This window comes from Neophocaena asiaeorientalis, unplaced genomic scaffold (genome assembly GCF_003031525.2).
Source record: "Neophocaena asiaeorientalis asiaeorientalis breed wild unplaced genomic scaffold, Neophocaena_asiaeorientalis_V1.1 scaffold118, whole genome shotgun sequence".
Classification (NCBI taxonomy): domain Eukaryota; kingdom Metazoa; phylum Chordata; class Mammalia; order Artiodactyla; family Phocoenidae; genus Neophocaena; species Neophocaena asiaeorientalis.
This window is the reverse complement of record NW_020175528.1, coordinates 4,397,198-4,423,076: the sequence shown is the minus strand read 5'-3', so window position 1 is coordinate 4,423,076 and position 25,879 is coordinate 4,397,198. Positions and strand designations below refer to the sequence as shown.

General features: G+C 37.9%; 1 protein-coding gene across 2 annotated transcripts; it reads right to left on the bottom strand.

Annotated features, from left to right (window-relative positions):
- Positions 1-1,234: 1,234 nt before the first annotated feature.
- DIPK2A (divergent protein kinase domain 2A) lies at positions 1,235-24,822 on the bottom strand. Of its 2 annotated transcripts, none has more exons than XM_024769119.1 (3): positions 24,022-24,822; positions 8,183-8,486; positions 1,235-5,431 (listed from the first exon to the last, which is right to left on the bottom strand). In XM_024769119.1, exons 1-3 carry the CDS (start codon positions 24,676-24,678, stop codon positions 5,100-5,102), a joined length of 1,293 nt encoding a protein of 430 aa, XP_024624887.1. In that variant the 5' UTR covers positions 24,679-24,822; the 3' UTR covers positions 1,235-5,099. The 2 variants fall into 2 exon arrangements, with proteins under 2 accessions (XP_024624887.1, XP_024624888.1); XM_024769120.1 differs by lacking the exon at positions 24,022-24,822 and adding an exon at positions 23,779-23,921.
- Between the last annotated feature and the right edge of the window lie 1,057 nt (positions 24,823-25,879).

The window sequence follows — 25,879 nt, the reverse complement described above, 5'->3', positions numbered from 1 at the left end:
CTGACTGCATAAATGTTGAGCTTATTTTAATGGTCTGTCACCTTACAAGGCCGACTTTCTTATAGGTCTATATAGTCTTAGAACTTGGGAGTATAAGGCATGATGTACAGCTTCAAGTTATCTGTAGGATAAAGAAAGGTGAAAGGGAAAAAAAAACTTGAAAGGCTGAGGTAGATCCCTAGAGACAGAATATATTAGTAAACTCATGTTGGGAAGAGTAATCTAATCTATATAGATCTATGAGGCCTAACATTTCAAGGTCAAAGTAGAAAAGATCTTACCCTTTTATTTCTCTCACTCTCTACTCTTCTCCCCGCATCTCTCTCCTGACTTTTTTTTTTTTTTTTGTGGTACGCGGGCCTCTCACTACTGTGGCCTCTCCCGTTACAGACGCGCAGGCCCAGCGGCCATGGCTCACGGGTGCAGCCACTCCGCGCCATGTGGGATCTTCCCGGACGGGGGCACGAACCCGTGTCCCCTGCATCGGCAGGCAGACTCTCAACCACTGCACCACCAGGGAAGCCCTCCTGACTTTTTTTTTATCTTGTATTTTAAAAAAAAAATTTTTTAACATCTTTATTGGAGTATAATTTCTTTACAATGGTGTTAGTTTCTGCTTTATAACAAAGTGAATCAGCTATACATATACATACATCCCCATATCCCCTACCTCTTGCATCTCCCTCCCACACTCCCTATCCCACCCCTCTAGGTGGTCACAAAGCACGGAGCTGATCTCCCTGTGCTATGCGGCTGCTTCCCACTAGCTATCTATTTTACATTTGGTAGTGTATGTATGTCCATGCCACTCTCTCACTTCCTCCCAGCTTACCCTTCCCCCTCCCCTACCTTGTATCTTAATTGGGATTTTTCTAGTTCTTGCCCTCACAAATCTTCCCCTCCACTAATTTATTAAAAATTGAGAATATGGATGTAAACGTTTTATGCAATTATATTCATATGCTCTTGTCCTCAACTATATGCTTCTGGTTCTTAAAAGTTGCCACATGGTATTAGGAGAAAGAGTGTTGAAGTCAACCAGAAAATCAACGTTGAGCCACAGGTCTGCCACTACCTATTTTTGTGACCATGGGCAAATAACTTTTCAAAAAAAAAAGAACTAAAATGTCTTTATCCAAAATTTAGACATATAGACAAATTTAGACAAAATTTAGACTTAGTATAGGTAGTTTAATGGTTTTTCCACATATTAAGGCAAGTGCAAAATTAAAGTAGATGAGGTTACTCAAGACATCCACCTTTTTAATTGTTGAAATTTCTGTTTCCACTTGGTTTTAAAGTAGATTTGTTCTAATCAGGATACAAAGGTGACATTTGCATTTACTTTGTTACTAAAGCCTCTTTTAATGTATAGGGTCCCCCTCCTCTTCCTTGCAATCTGTTAAACAAAGCCAAGTCATTTATCCTGTAGAATTCCCTGTGTTCCGGATTTTGTTGATTGTATTCCCATGGTGTCCTGTAACATGTTCTTTTTTGCTGTGTTCTTCCCATTAATGGATAGATCTAGGGGCTTGATCAGATTCAGGCTTTTTTTTTTTTTCCCTGTCAAGACACTTCATAGGTGGTGCTGGGTACTTTTTCATTGAGCTGTATTAGAAGACACATCATTAAGATTAACCAATGAGTTCATCAGGTGCTGCCATTCAGATCCATTCATCCAAAGTTCCTCATCAGCTTTTCAATTAATAGCTTCAGCTGCCACTGATGCGCATTGCCTAGCTCTTGCCAATTCATTAGGAATTTAAAAATGGTGATATTCTAACAATACTCCTTCTGCATACCAACTAGAACAATTCTACAAATTCTTCCCCTCAGTTATTTGATTATCCTGGGGGTAAGGCAGGATAAATGCTTCTTTCTCTCCAGGTTTCCAGTTTTCAGAATAATTCCTCAACATCTTTCCAAAGGTAACTGAGTTGTTTTGTTTTTGTTCACGTTTATCATTTTGAAAGCATAGGTTACATATTTAATGAATTTCATTGCATTTCAGTTTATCCTTATTTATCATCATATTACTCCACGTATATATCGCCAGTGGTTTAAAGTCCCTGCAGTTGGATCTTGAGCTGAGAAAACATCTTTGAGTTTCCGAAAGCTCTCTTGCTTTGGTGATATTGAGGTATTAAGTTTTTAGATGTGAAATTTTTGTTGGAGGAGAAAATGCCTAATGTGCATGGCTGAATCAAATGATATCTCTCGCAAAATAAGCTGGGGCAAGTAGGCTGGGGTACAGATGAAACAAGTTTGGCCACCCATTGCTAACTTTTGAAATTAGTATAACCACAGTTTATTATTGTTCATTATATTATTCTCTTGTATACATCTGAAAAATTCCATAATTAAGTTCTCTATCCCATTTTAGTAGTAAAAGTTTAAAAAGTCACCAACTACTACAGAAAAACAGAAGAAAACAAACACACCTTAAGTTCGGATCACACCCAACCAGATAGTTTCTGAAAATTATATCAAAATATATGCAAGAGAAAAAAAAAACCCTTATCTATATAACCCCACTTTCCATTCAAGAAAAAGCTGTATATTTGAAGTTAAGAGATAGTCTGAAAAGTGTGATTCTTAAAGTATTCTTTATTAAGATCATTAAAAGTTGTAGAAACAACTTTATATTATAAAGGCACAGGGAGACAGTTCTGATAAAATATTCAAATTAAGCAGTAACTTACAGTACAAAAGACAATTTTAATGCACATACAAACCCCAAATGTCTGATTCAAAAATATTTTACTGCGTCTATTAATGGGCAATGATTAAAAATATAAATTGCTGCTGTATAATAAATATCTGATAGTGAACATCTTGATAGCAAAGTGAACAAAATATTTATTGCTTTTCACATACATATTTTTCCCTGTAATTTTAAATTCCTAATTCTTTTACTATCTTCTCCTCAACTTTTCCAAAGATAAAAGAAATTACATGTAATCTCATGGGAGAAATGGTAGTCATAAAAAACTACCTCAAGTTGCAATCACTGCTGGCAGTGTTTTCTCACTTCCTGTTCTGCAACCACAATCACTCTTCCCAAAAGTAAGATAAATGTCTGCTAAACCACAGAAAGACAACTCCTCTAATGACTGGCATTCTAAGGTTTGTAATGAATACTTATCAAATATAAAAGGTGCTCCATTTTGAAAATGTGTATTTTATTTGAAGTTTTGAGTAAGAGGCGAATGTTTGACACGTAATTTTACCTACCCCCCTCAAAAGTTTTCCGAAGTTGTAAAAAGTCAGCTTAGTATGTAATGTACTGATGTATAAAAATTAACTTTACAACGAAGAGATCTTACCCTTCTTCCAGTTTTTAAACTGGGATTAACTTTATTGATTTCCTCCTGCTCTTTTTGTAGCAACCCAGTTGTAGATGGTACAGGTAGAACTTCCATCACAACAGTAAAATAACATGAAAGCATGATCCCAATTTAATGAATGCTCTTTCAACTTAATACCCACATTAAAGTCTTTGATAATCATTTTAAAGTTACTTAACCGTATGTCACGTTCAGACAGTGTGTAGCAGCTAGTAATGTACCTGGCACAGAGCTGATGCTCAATAAATAGTTGCTGAATGAATGAAAAAGAAAAGAAAAACTTGGCTTTGGTTGTGCATATTTAATCACTCTCTGATTAGAGTAAGGTCCGTCTAGAACTAAATACTGCACACTACACCAAACTTAGCGGTAAACAAAAGTTGTAATTTCAAACAGAAAAATATCACCTATGTTAGTGATAGCCAATTTATATATATATTGTAACTTTAAAAAACAGCCCACAGAAATCTCACATGTTTAACTTTTACCCAATACTTAAATTTGATGTTTTTTATGGCTAACAACTGGGTAATGAAAATCAAGTTGGACAGATTGGCTAAACCTGTCTGCTTTATAGTAAGAATTATTAGTCCATCAATAAATAAAAAGTTATAATGCCATATTAAACTCAAACAATGACTACCACGTTGACTTCTGCAAAACTACCAATGAATAAAAGGTACGACATCTTTAAGTTACATATGTTTGGAAGCAGTAGCTTAACTTTTCAATGTAAAAGAATAATCAGGAAGATATGAATTTAATAATGACAGAGTTGAAGTACTGGAAGTAGGATAGTAAAAATAGGTAGATGACCAATTTTAAAATCTAACCATAGGACTAGGTCTAGTATTTCTTTGGCATATGCATTACTATCCTGGAATAGTTAACATTTAAAAAATACTGGGTTTTTTTTTTTCCCTCAATCAAATTAACATCAAGGTATAGATTGCTAGTATACTCTTAAAGCCTTTTAAGGGACAAAAATGACATTTTGCAACATATGCCAAAGTTCATGTTTAGTGTACACTTATAATTTATTGGCATAGAGGGATGTAACTGTTAAACAACCTTAAATGATCTCATGCAATGGTGAAACCACAGAAAGTGGGAAGAAATGTATTTACATAATAAAATATTCAGCTTTCTGAAAGAACAGTAAACCTGGGAATCCTGCCCTAACGGTAAATGTGTACCTTACAGCACTGAATGAAAACTAGCCCAGATATAAATGAATACCTATAGTAACCTGAATGTGTAAAATTTAATTAAAAACATAAAAATGGGAAAAAAAAAACCAAACCTACACATCAGAAGGAAAAAGTAGCCTATAAAACAGGCCAATCTAACTTGACATTCAAAGTAAATACAAGAGATTCACAAAATCATGATCATAACGCAAACTAAGTCAAGTACCAAGTACCCTTTGATACACAAGCCAATATAACTATCAGACTCATTTCCAATAGCTTAACAATATTCATTAATCCAGTCAGGCATTCAGGGGGTAAAGCGGTTAACGATAGCTCAAGCCTCCAAAGTGTAAGAACAAACTTATTTGCAGAAGCATCATGTGATTTTTTTGAAATTATGTCTTACTTTGATGGATGTTAACATTAAGATCTATCAGTGCGTGTTTATCATCCTCTGAATGTATTACTTCCAAATTTCATTTTTCCAGATAATTTTTGGTGGTTTCGTTTTAGCCAGTGCTATTTAAATGAAGAAAAGCAAAGAAAACTTCACCAGAGACTACCTCACATTGTTACTTAATTGTGCTAGATATTCACGCAGTTCTTTTGCAGCCTGGAATCTGCCATAGCGCTTCTTTGGGTTGGCGCACTCATCCAGCAAGGCCTCTAGTCGGCCATCTTTGGCAATTTCACTTGGTGGATCATGAAGCAGTCCTCCAGAGGTGCCACGCCAGGTGGCATGTCTAGATAAGAGGTTCTGACAAACAGCATAATAATTGTGGTCCACAGTGGCACGAGCACAAAGAATTTCTTTTGAAAATGATAAGCAAGCTTCCTTATCACAGTCATCAAATTTGCTTTCATACCATACATCCCAATTTTCAGGTTTATCTGTGAAAAGCGAAAAAGGAGAAAGAGAAAAATACATTTTAAGAGTTTTCATTGTTTCCCAAAATGTAACATTTGACTAATTAACACAGTATTTGTTCTTAAAATTGTATAACATTAAACACTTAAATATATTAATTTATATACAAACGTTTATTAGGAGTCCACCAATGCCAGGCAGAAGGATCAGAAAAGGTCCGTGCTACTAAAAGGTTCAGCGTAGAGTGAAACTCTCCATGATACAGAGAAAGTGCCACACTCAAGTATGACATAGTGCGACGTGAGTACAGAGGATGCAGTACCTGTGCCTGGGGCTGCAGAAAGCTGCACAGAGGAGAACAACTGATTTAGGTCTTGAAAGATAAGCAAGTCTGAAAAGCAAAGAGGGAAAACAGCATGCTAAGCCCAGGGTACAGTGTGTACGAAGGCATGGATTTAAGGGATTGGTCCGGCGGCTGGTTCAGGAAACAGTAAATTCACTGTGGCTAGAGCATGAGACAGATAACTGGGGAGGAGGTACAGATAAGACTAGAAAATAGTTTGTACCTTGGATGGTCATGACCGTTATTTGTCTAATAGAAATGTAAATCTGGGCTGAAGACTGGAGGGACTAAGATGATCTAGGAAAAAAAGCCAGACTGTAGAAACATTTGAGAAAAAAATTAACAGGGAAGTGTATGAGTAAAGTCTGAGGTTCTAACTAGATGACAAGATAGACACTATTAACATAATGTTAATATTTTATACATAAATACAGAGTAATATAAAGTAGCTGTGAGGTATTCAGTGGAAAGGTTCATTCAAGAAACTAAAAGGCCACTGTAGCTGAAGCATTAAGGGCAGTGGAGGGATGTTAAAAATGAAGCAGAACAGCTCCAAGTCACACAGATTATTCTCTGGTAAGGAGTTCGAATTTTACTCGAAGAACCATGGGAAGTCATTAAAAGCATTAAGCAAAGGAGTGCTAAGATCAGATTTATGTTTTAAAAAAGGAACTACCTGAATAGAAGGAAACCAAAGGAGGAAAGAATTTCAGAAAGTTGTTACTAATCAGTCACTTCACGAATTTGCCAACTGGGTGGTTGCAGATGGTAATGCAGTCAGGTTTAATGGGTTGAGAAATGAATGGAGGCTGAGGAAGCAGAGACAGGCAGTAAGCAGTACTTTTAAAAATGCTGGGAAAGCAGAAAAGAATCTTATGCATACTTGTTTTGGGGAAGGTAAGAAAAATTGGATTTTAAGGAGGAGGGTAGAAAGTTGAAGAAGATAACTGATGCAACAATTTCTCAAGGAAGGATCTATTCTGTTTGAAAAAAATGAATGTGTATTGTTTTTACTAGTTTAGATGATAAAGGGAAGGACATTGAGGGAGTTGCCACAACAAAATCACAATTTCCCTGTAAAGGTCATTTACAAGAGTTCAGAAAAGAGGGTGAATAACTAAATATGGCCTTTTGCGAAGTGTCTATTTAGACAGCCCTACCATGAGACATTTGAAAAGAATTAGCCAGAGCTAAAGTAGCACTGGAGCTCACTGTATGAAATGCGAGAATACAGCAGCTATATTGTATTCATTCAAGGTCAGGAATTAGTTGGTATAAAACTGTAACATGTATTCCAGGAATGCTCACATTAAAAAGAAAAAAAATTTTCAAAAATATTATTTTTATGAATACTGGAATAAAAGTGTTTTAAAGTTTAGGCAAGTTGCACAACTCTGAATATAATAAAAGCACTGAATTGTACACTTGGAAAAAGAAAAGCATGGTGTAAGCTGCTACAACATTCACAAATGTAGGAAGAGATAAGTAGGAAATGAAGCACTCCAGAGCATGGCATCCACTCCCCATGAAAGGATGTACATGGCAGGTCAAGAAATAATCAGAAAGTAGTTTGGTGAGTATGGAATCAGATCAAGGCACTGAGAAAAATAAAGTATTTAACAAGATCAAGCTGATGTAAAAAGTATAAACCTAACAGACTGCTGTTACATTCACTGCATTCCGTAGGTGCCACAAATTTTTGGTCTCTTCATCAACAGACCCCCATATGACATGAGGGGATTAAGAATACAAAACCTTCACCATGGAATAACAACCCTTCGGGATTTTTTTTTTACTAAGTACATTAGTTATAGAACTACAGGCTTTGTCCCTGAAACTTTAAAATTCCTATGACACTTAATTTTCAAAACACTTCGGCCATTGTGCCCACCTATCCTTTGAAGAGCTCATAAATAAACGGAAAGCAAAGTTTTGGATGAGACGTAATAATGTCAAACCAAGGTTAGAGTTCTGCAGTGCTAGGAATCATCTAAATGGTTAAAAAGAAAAAAAAGAATCACTGAAGGGACCTCATGGAACAATGAAACACAGAATATCGCTGTAAGAGACTCCACAGAAAAATGTGGACTCCACAAAAGCAGTATAGTCTCTCTGGTGGCCTTTAACTATATAAAAACTTAATTCTGCATTAGATCCTAAATAAAGCATGAAAAAGACGTGTATACACACACACACACACACAGAGTATATCTGCGTCCATTTGAACCTGAAGGATATTTTCTAAATAAGGACAAACTGTGACTAAGAGTACAAGCGTAAGTATAATAAATCAGTATTTGTTTACTGATACTGGTCAAATAAAACAAAGAAAGATGCAAGGTTGCCATCTAAGGAGAAAATTAAAAGTTTGCTTCACATAAATGTAAACATTATTTTGACACAGAGAAAATCTAAAAGTTATAATACTTACTTTGTCTAATTAACCTTTTGTCAGCAACCAAAACATTTTCAGCATCCACAATGATCACCTTCCCATCTCTAGGACCAACTGCAAAATTGTCAAAGCTGACGTCCAGGAGGTAGAGTGCAAATTCAAAGTCATTGTTTGTCAGCTGCTCTGCTATTTCCATTAATTGCCAAGCGAGGTCAACTCGTTTCTCCCATGGTGCATTAAAGTAACTCCACAGTTCTTCTCCAACATAATTTACAGCCACCATTCTTCCACAAGCTCCAAGATATTTTGCAAATGGCCAACCTTCATCAGATGGAAAACTCTACAAAAGAATTATCTTATTATAAGAGATTCTGATGAAGATATCCTAGGTCTAGCCCAGATCCTCCGTAGGGATTTCTATTAGGTATGAGCTTGGATTTTCTTTTTATATTCAATAGTTCAATAGAGATCAACTTTTTTTTTCTTTCTTTCTTTCTTGAAGTATAGTTGATTTACATTCAGTTATACATATATACACACTCTTTTTTTAAATATTATTTTCCATTATGGTTTATCTTAGGATACTGAATATAGCTCCCTGTGCTATACAGTAGGATCTTGCTGTTTATCCATTCTATATGTAATAGTTTGCATCTGCTAACCCCAAACTTCCAGTCCATCTCTCCCCCACTCCTTCCCTTCCCCTTGGCAACCACGTCTGTTCTCAATGTCTGTGAGTAACTTTATTTCTTCTTTAACTCATACCGTTACCATGGACGTGAAAATTTTTTAACAGATTACACTATAAAGCTAAAATAAAGTAAGTCTTTCTTATCAAAATCTCAGAACCAAATTGATCAACAAGACACAAGACACCTTCTTTATTACCAGATCTAAAAGTATGTATGCTTTCCTTTATCTTTTTGACTCCTGTTAAGTACAATCAACCAATCCTTTCTTCTGAATGAACAGGACTACTGTAGGCCTATTAGCCAGCAAGTGTTTACCAGGCACCAGGCACTGTGTTATGCTGGAAGAGTGAACTACACAGTCTCTAAAATAAAAATTTTAGAAGAAAAGACATGTACCAAACAAATAATTATGTGTGATAAGTGTTAGTTACTAAAAGGTGGTACAGGTCCTAAGAAAGTCTTTAATAGGGGCCTTACCTAGTCCAGAGGAAAGCAGGGGTGGAATTCAAGAAGAATTCTTGGGAAGTATCTTCTATCTGTACCCAAAGGTTGGTAAAGAGCAATCTGATAACCTATCAATACAATCTCTACTCCAAGTACCTCTGGTCCCAAGTTAGTCTTGCTTCCCTTTCCAATGCCATCACATTGTCTATTCACCTTAAACCCAACTTCAAAATTATTTATTCTCCTAATCTGGGCAAGATTTTCTAATGGATTTTATAACTACTAGGAAGATTAACATCCTAAAACAAAAATCTTCCAAATCTTGAAAACAAGTCATTTTCAACCTAAGTAAAATGGCAGGCTTATTCTAAGGTACTCACTCTCCAAAGCTAAAACACCCAACTACAAGATGAGCAATGCAGTGCAAAAGGGTGATAAGTATTGTTTTAAACAACTTTTTGGAAGATCACATGACCAGAGGCGTTTTTTAAGAGACATTTTTCAGTCTAGTACCTTTCCTTAAGTTGGGGGAAGAAATTATATAAAGATGATGTTTACACAAACTTCAGGGGAAACAAAGCAAAACACTACAGAATATAAATGTAGCCTACTTCTATTGCTAAAAATTGAACAATCTGCATACAAGAGCTGGAGATGAGGCTCTTCTTGGGCCTCTCAAGAAAAGTAAGTAATTTTACCCTGAGCTTTTATAAAATTGACAAAACTCAATAATACCCTTACATTAAAACTTTTATCAACTTTAAAACAAAAAAGATTTTTAGAACCAAACTTCATCCATAATTACCTATGTTCATTTGTGTTTCCTTTCAACACTATCAATGTACAATAACTGTATTTGTTCTTGATACATATACCTTTTTTTCTTTTAAATTTTAAGATCTGGAGTTTTGTGATAAAATACTAATTATGTAAATTAAAAATTTAGATATGATAGCATGAATCTTTAAATATAGTAAATGAATTGATTCAATTTTGTTCAGAGACGATATCTACTGATTCTTTAATAATTAGAGGAAAATGCGTTTTTAATCTTATTACCTGAGATTTTAAAATTTCTTGTGGGCAATGGGAAGAGTGACAGATTGCTCATGTCCAATGTGACATGCAAAAACTGCTAACCACATGTTATTTTCAACCTTTCCTCCCAACTTAAAATACCTCCACAAACTTGAAAATTTATTTAGACAAAATGATTACAAAAGATTTAACTATTTCCCAGTATTCATGTATAAAACCTGACATATAAATGAAAGCACTGAAAATACATAAATATGTGAGATTACATAGTTTTATCATGCAAAAAGTAAATGAAAAAACTCCTCCATACACTATTGGTATATTATTCACATGCCATATTGTAAAACAGATACAAACTTATCTTTGTGAAAATAAAATGGTCTTTGACAACAGGAGAAAAGGGAACCCTGCCAACCTCTGCACTTGTACAAATGCCTCCTTGTTTTTGGAGGCTTTCCAACTGGCAAACGACAGTCAGATATACACTTCATTACTCAAGTCCCTCATGGAAGACGATAAAATATATGAACAAATGTCATACTGAACAACTTTACATTCATACAGTAATTTCTGACAACGTTAACGGAAATCCTGTTATACCTCATTTTAAGAAGAGCACTACAATTCTTTCATACAGTTTAAATGCTTCAAGGAAGCCAAAATATTTATAATTTGTATTTAAAACAATTCTGGCTTAGGATCAAATTACCATGATGAAGGAGAGTTTGAGACACAAACTTTTAAGATGTTACTGCTTGGATTTATTAAATATATCAAGCAATAAGAAACACAACTTCTGACTTCCTGACTACCCAGCTCGCACAGTGCACAAAACCACAGTAGCTAAGATAAGAAGTATACTGCTGAGGTCCACATTTTTTTTCTTTAAACAAAATCTTAAAATCAGATTTTCAAACTGCCTAGCACAACAGGCACACAATTTAAAGTAACCTGAAATAAAATGCGTGTATTTCATTTTTATTTCTATTTTTACTTTATTTTTTATTGAAGTATAGTTGATTTACAATATTGTGTTAGTTTCAATTGTAAAGCACAGTGATTCAGTTATACATATATATCCTTTTCCAGATTCTTTTCCCTTATAGGTTATTACAAAATACTGCGCGTATTTCCCGATGCTGTACAGTAGGTCCTTGTTGGTTATCTATTTTATATATAGTGGTGTGCACGTGTTAATCCGAACCTCCTAATTCATCCCTCGCCCCCCTTCCCCTTTGGTAACCATAAGTTTGCTTTCGAAGTCTGTGAGTCTCCTTCTGTTTTGGAAATAAGTTCATTTGTATCTTTTTTTTTTTTTTTTTAAAGATTCCACATACAAGCAATATCAATATGACATTTGTCTTTCTCTGCCTGGCTTACTTCACTTAGTATGATAATCTCTAGGTCCATCCATGTTGCTGCAAATGGCATTATTTCATTCTTTTATTCCACTGTGTATATATACATCTTCTTTATCCATTCATCTATTGGGGGACATTTAGGTTGCTTCCACATCTCAGCTATTGTAAATAGTGCTGCAACGAGGGGTACATGTATCTTTTTGAATTTATGGTTTTCTCTGGATATATGCCCAGGAGTAGGATTGCAGGATCATATGGTAACTCTTATTAGTTTTTTAAAGAACCTCCATACTGTTCTCCATAGTGGCTGCACCAACTTACATTCCCACCAACAGTGTAGGAGGGTTCCCTTTTCTCCACACCTTCTCCAGCATTTATCGTTTGCAGATTTTTTGATGATGGTCATTCTGACTGGTGTGAGGTGGTACTTCATTACAGTTTTGATTTGCATTTCTCTAATAATTAGTGATATTGAGCATCTTTTCATGTGCCTTTTGACCATCTGTATGTCTTCTTTGGAGAAATGTCTACTTAGATCTTCTGTCCATTTTTTATTGGGTTGTTTTTTTTCTGATATTGAGCTGTATAAGAAAATGTGTGTATTTTACAGGATTATTTACTACTGAAAAAATGTGTACAAACACTTTTCATGTGAAGGAAAGAGACTTTCAACCTGGAATGGTTTAAATTCTAATTGGATTGGAGGTACTCCAATTAACTGTTCAGGGCTGTTCATCAGGCTTGAATGTATATGTCACAAAATGTAGTATGTGAAGTTTTTATAACTATTAGTCTAAGATTACACAAAGGCACATAATAGTTACAAAACAATATATTTACTACTCTATTACTGTTTTTTTTAATATTGGGTGGGTGACTACCCAAAGAAAGTCTACAGAGTATTATTACCAATTTAAAAATTAAAAATGGAAATTTAAGTATCACGTCAAACATGCTTAACTCTAAGATTTAAAGCAATATTAAATGTCTTCACTGCTAATTTACATAATAAAAGGTACTGTGAATATGAAACCTAAGATAAATCATCATGTCTAGGTATCTTTTAGCTTAAAGCCAAGGTTTCGGAAACAAACAAAACCACTAGGATCATCTTCATTTTATGAGAAAATAAAATGAAGGTGACATAAAACATATATCAATAAAGAGAAAATTTATTTTATACTCTTTAAGGTACATAACATTTCATAAAATTTCTATATTTAAAGGGTAAAACAGTATATGAACAGAATAATAGACTTGATATCACAAGTCTAGCTTTTGAGTTTCACCTTCACCTCTGCATCTCACTAGCTGTGTGATGGTGGCAAAGCCAAAACTTTTTAGAGCTTTAGTCTCTTCCTCTGTAAAACTGGAATAATATTTGCCCCATATTCATCAGGGCAATGTAAGATCAAAGAAAAAAGTATGAAATGTACAATTTACTACTGCTTTATAAAGAATTGCTTACCAAAACATTTTTATACTTCCTGTTTAAATCTTCCTATTTATATAAGTCCAGACGTTCATCAATAGAGGTGCTTGTTTGCAAACCGCCTATTGAAAAGGCATCTATAAATAATGAACACCTTCCAAACGTAGCCAAGAACCACTAAACTAGAAATCTATCTTCACTGTCCTCTAGTAGTTTTTAATTTACAAAGGAATGTATAAATTAGTTACCAAACTTTAAAAAGGCTCAATACTATGAGAAATGTATAGGGCATCCACAAGGACTAAAAATATAAAATATTTTAAACTTGGTAATATGTATAAACACAGCATTGTAATTTGATTTTCATTTATAATAGGTAAGCACCACAAAATAGCTATTTTATAGCCATTTATTATCTCACAACATTCCATTAAAAGGAATATAACTTTGCAGTTCGCCTAAGAAGGAAATGTGTTACAAGACTGGTTCTTTTTTTAAAAATTCTAAAAGCTGACATAACTATCACATATCTGTTGATCAAAACCAAATGTCATGACACTTTATGTGACCAATAAATGGGATGTGAAATCTAAGAATTCTAGATTTGGAGGGTACCTGAGTTGTAAGTACAGTTCAACTTTATCAACATAGTTTAAGTGATTTGCCTCAAGTCACACAGGTAGTTAAGAGGTGAACTCAGGCTAATACAACCCCTCAATCCAATATCCCTCTGTTTCAGAAGTTTTCAGATTTTGGAAAGGTGACAGTACGTATATTTCATACTCATATTATGCAATGCCTCAAGGAGAGTCTGGGGTAGCACCTCACAAGAAAACATATTACACTGCAAAAATACTATAAGCTTATTTATAAGCTTATTCATCCTAAGTGGGATAAAGCACATAAATTACCTTGTGTTTTCACATTTGTTTGTTTTTAATTTGACGAAACCTACTTTTCTTCAGATTTTTAAATTTGGAATTACAGATAAGGGATTGTAGGTCAACCCACATTTCATTGAGTACTACAAGCAGCTGGAGTAAAGGCAGTGAGATAGTTACTGCAGAATGAAAAAATACAAATCTTGAATTAAAAAATCCTAGATCTAGCCTAACTCCATCATGAAATGCTAAGTAAAGAGCTGTAAATAAAACATAGTCCCTATTCTAAGGAAGGCTTTTTAGCCTGAGTTAGGAAGATGATTATTAAACATGTGTAAGTAATAAATTACGGAATTTGTTGCAAATCACAGAAAAGTATACAATATGTTGGGAAAGAAGAGTAGGGATCTATTTTAGATGGTGTGGTAAAGGGCAGCCTCTCTAAGGAAGTGCCACTTAGGGAGAGATCTAAAGGATGAGTATAATATTACGTAGACTGGGGATGAGGCAGTTTAGAATGTTGGAGGCATATGTTAGAGCCAGAAACTGTCCTCTCAGAACTGAAAAAAAGTCCAAAGCAGCTGCAGTGAAATGAGGAGGGAATTGCTTGAGGTAATGGAGTCTGGAGAGGGAGGTAGGGATCAGACTTCTGTAAGTTGGGACTTACAGAACAAAACACAAATTCCTCAACATGGTCCACATGCCATGAAAAAACAAAGTATGTGTCCAAGCCTTAACATTCAGAAACATCTTACTTACTGGAGTTTGTCAATATCCTGTGGTATATAACATCATTCCGAAAAACAAGTTTTTACAATATCACAATATCCTTTAATCAATAGCCATTGTCCTACCAGATTAATTACGTCATTTTATTCTATTATGTCAGAACACAGTCCTAAAAAAGGAGATATGGGATGTATAAGAAAAACTGATAGAACAAAGTAAGGTCAGCTCTAAAGAGTCTGTGTTCTATTATCTTTTTCTCTCCTTACATGACCAAAAGTAGTTTGCATACTAAGTTTAAAAGATCTGAATTCCTTTTATACAAAAAACATAAAATATTTTATAGCCATTTATTATCTCACAACATTCCATTAAAAGGAATATAACTTTGCAGTTCGCCTAAGAAGGAAATGTGTTACAAGAATGGCTCTTTTTTTTTAAAGGAGAAAATTCCTAGTAAAAAGACACTGACTTGAAAAAAAAAATCCATTAATAGTCAAAACATGCAATCTAAAATCTAGTTAATAGGTTTTCTAAAGAACTGGCATTTCTACACGTACACGCAAATTTAAACTTGAGAACATTTTTAGGAAGTAAATTAACAAAAGCATAGAAAATGCTTAAAGGTTCCATTTGAGCTTCAAAATTATTTTTAAAAGCCAAAATTTGAACAAAATCCCATTGTAGTAACGCATGTTGTAACAGCTGTTCATAGAGATTAGTCAAATGCACTGGTGACAGACTAATGTGTTCACAGTTTTGTGAACTGTCTGGAGGGAAAATATAGTAAAATTACTGGGATGATTTAATGGTTACCTAATTTTTGATAAAATTTCTCTAAGACCTCAGCTTCTTAATTTATACTGCCAAATAGTGGCCAAAATCCATCGCAAATACTGTAGAATCTTAATAATCTCAAGATTTCAAGTCACAGGATATGTTCCATTTATTTCATTAAATAATTTTCTGAATGCCATTTCCACCCACCTAGAATTCCAACAATATTAAGCAATGCCTTGAAAATAGCATGGTTGTGTTATTTCACTGAATATCATGTCCACCAGCTGTATCTAAAATTGGAAACTAACGTCAAAACACATCAAAAACAAAAAATCTACTAAGTTTAACAGAAATAACTCATCTTTTAGAATGAGTAGCTTAAGAAATGCTCTCCCACACCAAAAAAAAAATCACTTGGCCACAAATTTTAAATGTAAAATTTTAAATATTTAACTAGTCTCAACTGACCCTTTCTTACCTCATGAGAACCAGCAACTGTGATCCATGTTTCTAAGTTGAAAGATATACCTAGAAACACTATACTTAAATATTTACTTTCAGTAAAACAAAATGTCAAATAAAGAAAAAAAAAAGATATAAGCAGCTTCTTTTAAACCCAATAACCTACATTACTTTCTTTAGTCAAGACCTGATTTCTTTAAAAAGTCTGCCAATAGAACAATACTAACTTCCCCCATTCCCTTTAACTGAATTAACACAGCCCTTCAGAAGTAAAGCAAAATACCTGCTAGGAACATACTATCTCTGCATTAAATACTTGGTGCCTGGTTTTAGATTTGTATTCCCGTTGTCTTAACTATATCATAGCCAAAACAAAACTCTTGGTTCCCCCTACTCCAACAGCCATTCCATCTCTGGGCTTCCTCATCAACAGTTGCTCGGACCAAAAACTCTGGAGCTATCTTATTTTTCTCTTTCCCTCATACTGTAACCAATCCCAATCATCAAGTCCTGTCAGCTATTTCTCCAAAACATATTGGGTCTAACAGCTTTTCATAACCTCAGTTGCAACCACCTTAATACAAACCACCAAGCTTTCTCCTACAAACCAGTGCAAAAGCCCTTCTGATCGATTCCTCTTATTTCTTATAACCCATTCTCCACAAATCAGGCCCTACTAAAAACACTTCTACTGTTTCCCAGCGCTCTGAAAACAAAATTCTAAACTCATTAAGCATGTTTCCAAGGCCCTACGGGATATGAACCTTGCCTACTTCTATGATCTTGTGTTCTACCATGCTTTGCTACTCCCATGCTTGATCCTGTTGGGGCCTCTGAATTTCATCATACCGCTTGCTTAAAAGCACTCTGCCCTCAGAACTTTGCACCACTGGCTTTTTCTCATCATTCGCACCTCAGCTAAAATGTCACTAAATTCTGACCACCAAATTTAAAATTCTATCCCCAATCCAATTCTCCATCATAGGAATCTGCTTTGTTCTTTTCATAGCATGTAAAATCTAAGATTACCTTGTTCTCTATTTGCTGCCCACATCTAATGCCCCAGAAAGCAAAGACTGCACAAACTGTGCCCTGGCATGTCATCTTTACTGTATCCTAAGGGCATATAGGTCAGTTCCCAGTACTACAGAGCAATGCTACGGAATTCCTGTCAGATCTTTTCAGTTCATAGTTAAAATTCCAAATGAGCACCTTAATTATTAAGACCCTTAAACATCAAACTTACCTCAAATAATAAATCCTCTAACATTCTGTCTCAGAGTCTAAGAATGTCTAGAAATAACCCAGACTTAACCTCTAGTTTTAAAATTATCATTCATCAATGTACTAAACAAAATTATTAAGCTTAATAATGACTTACAGAGAAAAATTAAACTACTTGCTTTGTATTAGTGAATCCTTACGAAAAACCATGTTTCATACAATATTCACTCTATTCATCATATGGGACAAATCCTTAACCCCCTTTTAATTACTATTCCAAAAAAACTATAGCCTGAAGCAGCAGCCACATAGGTATTTATGATGTGTGTATGTGTATATAAAGGTGGTGACATTTGAACATTTGCCACAGGAAGAGTAAAATTTACATATTTCTAAAATATCAACACAGTGTACTAAGGAAGTTTACTATAGATGTCTAAAACTGGAATAAGCTGATTTGCAAAGTAATAATATACTGTAAAAAACTTCACAAATAAGGATATTTTGCGTATATTATCTGAATAATCCCATCTCCTTTAAAATAATCCTTTCGGGGCTTCCCTGGTGGCGCAGTGGTTGAGAGTCTGCCTGCTGATGCAGGGGACACGGGTTCGTGCCCCGGTCCGGGAAGATCCCACATGCCACGGAGCCGCTGGGCCTGTGAGCCATGGCCGCTAAGCCTGCGCGTCCGGAGCCTGTGCTCCGCAACGGGAAAGGCCACAACAGTGAGAGGCCCACGTACCGCAAAAAAAAAAAATAATAAAAATAAATAAAATAATCCTTTCGATCAGTATTAACATTCCCATTTTACTGATTAAAAAACTCATGCTCTGAAACATTAAGGGACTTGTTCATTGCCACCCAACAGCTTTGTGGTAGTACAGAACGTTATCTCAATACCATCCTCACCACACCTCCTGGGCCCCCCCAAACCCCCACCTCCCAAATCTACGGGCAAAATCCCATTTATCCTCAGAATTCAATTCCTCTGTGAAATCTTCCCTGGTATCCATTCTTATGAAGATACACCCAGATGTCCCCCCTAAATAAGTCATCTGACAGGGTGCACAATATCCTTTTTTTTTGTAGGGCTTATTATATAGCATAATAATTAATGGTAATTAGTCATTTATATACCTACCTCCTACACAGCTAAGCTACTTAGTAGCTGCCTAGAAAGGTTTCAATCCAAATGCCTTATAACAGACTATTTAGCAAATGAGGAAACAAAATTCAGTTCTTCTGACTCTAAGTCTAGGGCTATGTAAGTCCAAAGAGTTTCCGGGTATTTTACAGATAATTTCCTCCTATAATCTACAAAAAGACATAAAAATTGGATAAAAAATTTGATTACATAATTTAAAACCTCTCAAAGTCTATGACCAGGATGAATAACTATCCTCATCTTACACCAATAATTTACAGTCTCAAGACAGTTTACGATCATGTACTAAAGTTCACTGCACATATAGGAAAAATGCAGGGCTTATATTCTAAGCCCATGGTAGTTTAATATATACAAAATGAGTGAGTAAAGAAAGAAAACGTGTCAGCATTCTGTGAAGAGTCAGCAGCAATAACTGCAATATAGGAAGTAGACCAGAGACATAAGCCAGAAAATCAGAATAAAAACCAGCCTGATGAGCCACTGAGAAACTGACCACCTATGTCCAGAAAGTAGATCCGCCAAAAGCAAGCTTTCTACCCCCCACCAACATACGTGAGGAATATGTGCTGATGCAAGCAATGGAAATATGAGGGAAAATAGTTCAAAGATTAGACAAAAGTACAGAAAGGATCTTGGAACTAATAATAGTCAAATGATATGAACATATCCAGAAAATAGGCTAGGGTGTCAAATGATTTTGCTCCACTGATCTGGAAGTGGTGCTTTCCTATGGGTAACTGTCTGTTTCTATAATCTTTCCAAAATAAAAGTCTCCTTCTTTTTTGGACCTGAGTTACACAGATTTTATTATTTTTGTTTGCTTTGTCAGGAAGCACAATCAAGTGTCAATGAAACCTCAGATAAAAAGCAAGAAAAACAGGAAAAAAAAAACCCTCTAGATTTAAGCTCATTCATTTATTAGATAAAAAGCGCTCTACTCAGAACTACCTAGTCAGAACTATCTCTGAAGCCTAAATAGGGGAGTGCAGGAGTGTGGTTACTACAGCAGCAGCCAGGAGGAGAGAAGGGGGTACCCCTTAAACTGTTGCTTGAAAAGAAATTCCTGTGACAAAGTCTGGAACATCATTTCTAGGTGCCAATACCCCACAAGACCCTTAGCTACCTTTAGCTCCAGATTTGTTTCCTTTAAAGGCAGTCTCGAATTTTGATTTGTTTTAATCTGATTTCATGTGTGTAAAAATTTGTGGCTAGGAAGACAAGCTTGAAAAAGGACTATCTATCCTGGCCTCCAACCCATAGCAGGGATCAAGTACAAAAACGCCTAACTCCCTTTTATAAGAGCTTAAACCCACCAGTTTAAAGTCAAGCTCAGAAGAATAATTTCTCAAGTCGAGAGTTTGAGAGTCACAGGATGTTGGGGCTGAAAAGAATTTAATCCAATAGTCTTACTTTATAGCTAAGTAAAGGGAGTCCCATAAAAAGTTTATCAACTGGTCCAAAGTAAGACAATTAGATAAATGGCCATAATCTTTTGTTTACATCAAAAACTGCATCTTAGTGCATCTTAAAAGTACATTCTTTTCCTACAGAAATTATTTTTAAGGACAAAAACAACAACATTCACTCAAAGTTTAATTATAAAATTCATCTTGTAATGTAGGAATGGAATAAATCAGTGTAATTAAAGATATGGTTGATATTCAGAAGCAAAACTATTTTTAAGGTGATTCATATTCCAAACAAGCTTCAAAACCACTAATCAAATGCATTGGATAATTAAGTCACTTACTTATTTAATATCTAAGCACTCTAATTATTGAGTGCTTACTATGCATGAGGCACTACATAAAATGCTTTCAATGTATTATGTCATTTATAAGAATAGAAATGAAAAGTTTAAAATCTATAGCTTAAACAATGATAGTTACACACTGTAGATATTAAAGAAGTCCCATTAAAACCATGATTCAGAAAATTTAAGACAAAGTTCTACAAATATAATAAGACAAACTCCCACCTCCTTGCCCCAAACAACCAAGAGCTTTCTTATTTCTATAAACAAGACCATCTTCACTATCTCCAAGTCATAACGTCAGAGAGACAATTTGGGCCTCAGGAAATCCAGACAGCATTTTCCTCCCTTATACACACAATTTTTATAAATTCAAGGATAAGTAAGTACAAATACTGGTAGAAATTTTATCAGTAACAGAAAATACCCTACTATCTTGCCAAATACTTCAACACCTCAATTTCTGACTATTCCAAAAATGCCATACGAATATTACAAAGTTCTTCTCCACATTTTTTTCCAGTAAGATTAGCATACTTGTAATTAAAATATACCTCTGGGTGAAGTAAAAATGTGAAGAGAAAAAGTAGAAAATAAAGATTCTAGCATTATCTTGTTGCTTGATGCTTATAAAATATTTTTAGAAGATAATTCTATGGCAGAACAACTTTCCTTAGAATTAGATAAGCTGCTGAAGGCTAGTAAAACTACCTAACAATGGGAAGAGAGTTGTACTTCTGTATCATTTCATATTGGGAAATCTATACTACAAATCTGTATAGCCTTACATAGGTAAGGTATGTCCAAAACATATCTTGCAGACATTTAATACCATTCATGTCTCCTTTCAAGGCATAATAGAAACTTCAGTTTGTTACTGTTTCTTAAAATCAGAAGATGCATGTTTAATGGGTTAAATTAATATATTTTTCATTTTCTTCTTTAGTACCTTATCAAAAGAGATTTTTAAATGTTTATTTTTGGAAGCATGTTTCCTACATTGGAACTTTTCTTAAGAATAGCTTGATGAATTCAATCCAGAAGACTTTTTCTCTCAAGTAGTTAATCTGGGGGCAATATAAGAAAAATCTAGTTTGTTATCAACTGTCCAAAAATTCAATAAGTAGCTCCCTCTCCTGGAAAAAGAAAAAAACAGAAAAGAAAAAAAAAAAGCAAGTTCCTCTTCAAGCTGTAAAACACACACTTGTACCCTTAAAAATAGTTTTTAAAAATACATGAACCCCAAAATATATAGAGAGCCAAATCTGAGTGAGTTTTTCTACCATTATCAATTACTATCCCAATACTACCATAAACAGCTGTTAACAGTTTCACAGAAACCTGTATAAATACTAAAATTGTGTATGTCTGTCTAGCTAACAAAAAGTAATGAACATCATGATGTGACTTAGTGTTTAACAATCTTTGTACTTGACCAACGAATTGAGATTCCTTTTACTTCACTGGTTTTATACTGTCATCAAATTTTAATTATATTGTTCATACTTAACTCATTAGTTTTTACCAAAGATTAAGTGGTTCTATAAAGTAGCAGCTCTATGAAGACCTTCTATTTAAAAATAAGTCTTCTTATTCTACTTGTCTGCTCAACAGTTTAAAAAAAAATACCAATGACTGACTGGTATTAAAGACCCCAAATTTATATTTCACACAGCATATAAACAGCTATAGAACTAAATTAAAATTTCAAGTTACAAATATCACAGTCAACAATGTTGATACAGATATTTCCTCACATACTGAAAACAAACTCTTATCCTATAACCCACCTAGCCACCTGCTCACTGCAATTGTGTCAAGTAAGCTTAAATCACAAAAATATAACTGATTTTTTAAAAAAGTTTTTTATCACTAAAGATGAAAACAGAAGAAAAAGTTTAAGCGAAGAGTTCATCAGAAAACAAGATATACGTACATTTGACTGTCTCAGCTATAAAGTAAACTGAAAATACCAAGACAACTTCAAGCTTCAAAAACATGTAAGTTTCCCAAATAAAGCAGATTTACTTTAGTGCAAATGTCAACGTTTCTCATATTAAAATGCACACATTTATAGAACTGGATATACAACGTTCTTAAAATATTGGTTCTAATATAAGTAGAGTTAACTGATAAAAACCTTTCAATATGAAGCCACTATTTTAGTTGCAGAAAATGTGTATTACTATGATAGCTCTTTACTAAATTGTTGGGTCCCAGAGAATTTGAGAGACTATCTGCTAAGCAAAGCATACTGCTAGAGCTTTCTCCAGGGACTAACCTTGCTAACATAAACATCTATTTCTCACAGAGAAAAAGCAGCTTAAATGGAAAAAAACTTTCAAATCAAATGTGCGTATCATAAGTATGGACTTAAACTTTAGAGGCTGACTAGTTTTGGAACTACCGAATAATGTAATTTCTTCGAGGAAAGTTTAACCAGTTTTATATACCATTCACTGTTAAAGAGAAGCATTTAATATACAATCTGTACTTTAAATGACCCGTTACATACATCCTAGGACGACTTAAAATTTACTACGGTTTTGTTGGAGGCAAAGTATTTATTTTGCGTTAAAATTATTTGGCTGAACTAATCAAACGATGCTGGCTTCTCTTAGTTAAGTTGGGCAGCGGAGAACTTGAGAAAAGCCAGCAATATAAATGAATACTGCACATTCCTATTGATGCACTTTAGAATTTAAAAAAATGCAACCCTGTAAAAACCTCCCAGCCATCAGTGACATTCTTAGCAGCCCGAAAGGGCGTGAAGTATTCAAAATTACTTGTGATTAATTCTACGTCATGTTTTTTCCCCTTTGTATTTGAAATACAGCACAACTGTTATGGAAAATGAGCAAGGTAACTTTCCCTGCGGTTATCGGGCTAGATCAAAACCCCAACAGTTGTAACCACTATCCAAGGACACTGCACTAAAGGAGAGTGGGAATGTGGATAAACTCAGCAACTTTTCCCAAGGTAAACACAGTTTTGAGAGGTTCTGTTTTCTTTTTGGCTGTCACCACCAGTAAAAAGATCCCAACCTACTCCCCTAAACGGCTCGTTTGGTTTCAAAATAAAGTCACAAGAGAACCAATAAGTCAGCTAGAAGAGAGATGACTCTCCTTTCCCTGTTTTCTAACCCCGGCCTAACATTTCACCTTCCTGCAGCCAAATTACCGCATGAATAGAGCAGGTCACAGGATCAGGATGAAAATGTCCGTCTTGGCCTTAAAGCCTCGCAGCCCCAAGTTCAATGGGCCTTACTTTTTCCTCTTTCTAATCCCACCCAAAGCACGGCTCGCAGACTGACCCCACCCTGGACCCCGGTGTCCATTCTCTGACCTCATCCTCCCGAGTCTGTCCCCAAATTGGCGGCCCCAATGATGTGCCAGGTGAATGAGCTAAGAAATAAAACAAAGACAGACTTTGGGGCCGAAGTGAGGCCAGCGCGCGGGGTGCTGAAGACGAGACCAAACGCGGTACAGAAACACTAGAGAACTAAGAAAGGTCCAAGGAAGGGCTCGCGAACACACTGCGCCGCGGAAGCGCAAGCCCCGGCGGATCAAAGCTGAAAGGCAGGGAAGAGAGCCGAAAGAAACTCGGCGGAGAGACATTTTGCGAGCGTACAAGACGCGCTCCCTCTGGCGTTGAAGGATCCGCAGTCAGACCCGAGATGCGCCCGCGCCCAGCAGAGAAGAGCAGACTCTCCAGCAGCCGGGTCGCCCTCCGCGATCCCTCACAGCGCCAGGGGTCCCCCAAGCGCCGCCCCCTCCCCACGCCCGCCGCCTCGCCTCGCCGCGCCGCACCGGGTCCTGACCCGGCGACGGGCGCGGGAGGGGCCGCTTCTCCGGACTCCCGTTCCCCGGGCGGCCCTCCCGGCAGGACGCCCCCGGCCCGGGCTCCACGCCTACCTGTAGCACCAGCGGCTCGGGGTTGAAGGCCAGGGTCAGCAGCAGCTGCATTCGCTCCGAGTCCTTGAGGTTGCGGAGCAGGAAGCTGCCCGAGTCCTTGGTCTCGGCGTAGCGGCGCACCAGGCGGTCGAGCAAACGCTGCGAGGGGCAGTGCACCAGGTCGGACCAGCCCTCCACCGCCTCCGGCGTGAGCAGCCGCACGTCGCCGTTGAGGCGCGCGAACTCGGTGCGGGGCATGGCCTGGAGCAGGTCGCAGCGGGGCCGGCCGGTGGCCCGCTTGCAGATGCTCTGGTCGAGCTGCGCCAGCTCGCGCTGCGAGCCGAGGCGCTTGAGGACCACTCGGCGGCGGCCGCCCTCACGGGGCTCGCCGTACTGCGCGAAGTAGACGTTCTTCACGTTGAGGAAGTCCAGCAGGCGCAGGCGGCCCCACGCCTCGAACACCACCTGCCCGTTGAGGAAGCGGCGGCACCAGCTCGTGCCGAAGCACGCCGGGCACTTATTGAGCTGCAGGAAGCGCCGGTCGGCCAGCTCGTTGCGCTGCCAAGAGGCGAGCAGCGACGGCGAGTGCAGCACCATCAGCACCAACAGGCTGCCCAGCGCCGCCAGCTTCAGCGAGCGGGACAGGCGGCCCAGCTTCGGAGGCACCAGGCGCCACATCCCGCCCTCCGCCCGTCCGCCCGCTCCCGGAGGGCGAGGGCACCCCCGGGGCGCCCCCGCCGCGCCGAAACCCGGAGAGTGACTGGCAGGGTCCCCCGGGCGAGAAAAGGAGCGAGGGCGCAGGCTGGGGCGGAAGGCGGAGTAGGTGTGTTGAGAGAGAGAGAGAGAGACGGGGAGCCGACCGGAGCAGGCTGCGACTTCTCCCAGTCACTAGTCTCCACAACTCTCGAGATCCCTCCTCCGAGCTCCCCGCCTTCCGACTCCGGCGGCACCTCCTCCAAGCCAGTCAAGTTATACAGCAGCAGGAGGGGGAGGGAGCTCGGGGACCTGACGGCCGCGCGGCCGCGTCCGCCCGTGTGCGCGCACGCGCTCTTGTTGCTTGGGGCGCGAAAGCTGTTGCGCTGGTGGCCGCCCGTCGAGCGAATGGGGTCTCTAATAAGAGGAAAGGAGGGACTCACGGAAGGGGATGAGAAGCTGGAATGTCTCACATCGTAAAGTAGCAACAGTGTAGGAAGGTGGGAAGGCTGAGGTGCCCGCACGTCCCTGACGCCGCTTGCCCTAGTTCGTGCGCGAAGGCTCTCCTGAGGGAGGGAGAGGGGGGCCGGTGGGCGGGGCTGGCGGGGCGGAGCGAGCGCGTCGTGCACCGCCCGGAAAGCGTAAGCGCGGGCTCCCAGGGGCGGCTTGGGGGGGGCGGGGCCTGACCCCATGGGGGCGGAGCTCGAGCTTTTTTGGAGGCGGGGTAAACTCGCGAGCTCCAGTGCTGAAATTACTTTTAGCAACAGTTACTCTCTCATGATTGTTGACTTTTACTGGGGCCTGTTTTTTGCCATTGTGGAAATAGTCTTCTAAGGGGGGAAAAAAAAAAAAGAAAGGAACTACGGAAACCTATTGCAACGCCTTGCCTCCGCCCGGCGTCGCGCGGGCTGGAGGCATGGTGGGCGGAGCGGCGTGCCCCCCGAGCCTTATACAGGTGGGGCGCGCGCTCGGGGGCGGGGCGAAGCGAGGCCGCGGCGGGAGCTCGAGTTCCCCCCGTGCCTGCACACCTCTCACTCGCGGGCGGCCCTGCGGAGAAAACGTGGGAAAAGGCGTGAGTTTTGGCGGGACTGTTTGGGGGCTTCACCTTTGGCGTCTGTCACGTTTGTGGAGGCAGCTTAAATTATCCTGCGTCCTGCGTGGGCACGGAAAAAACGAAGTCTGCAAG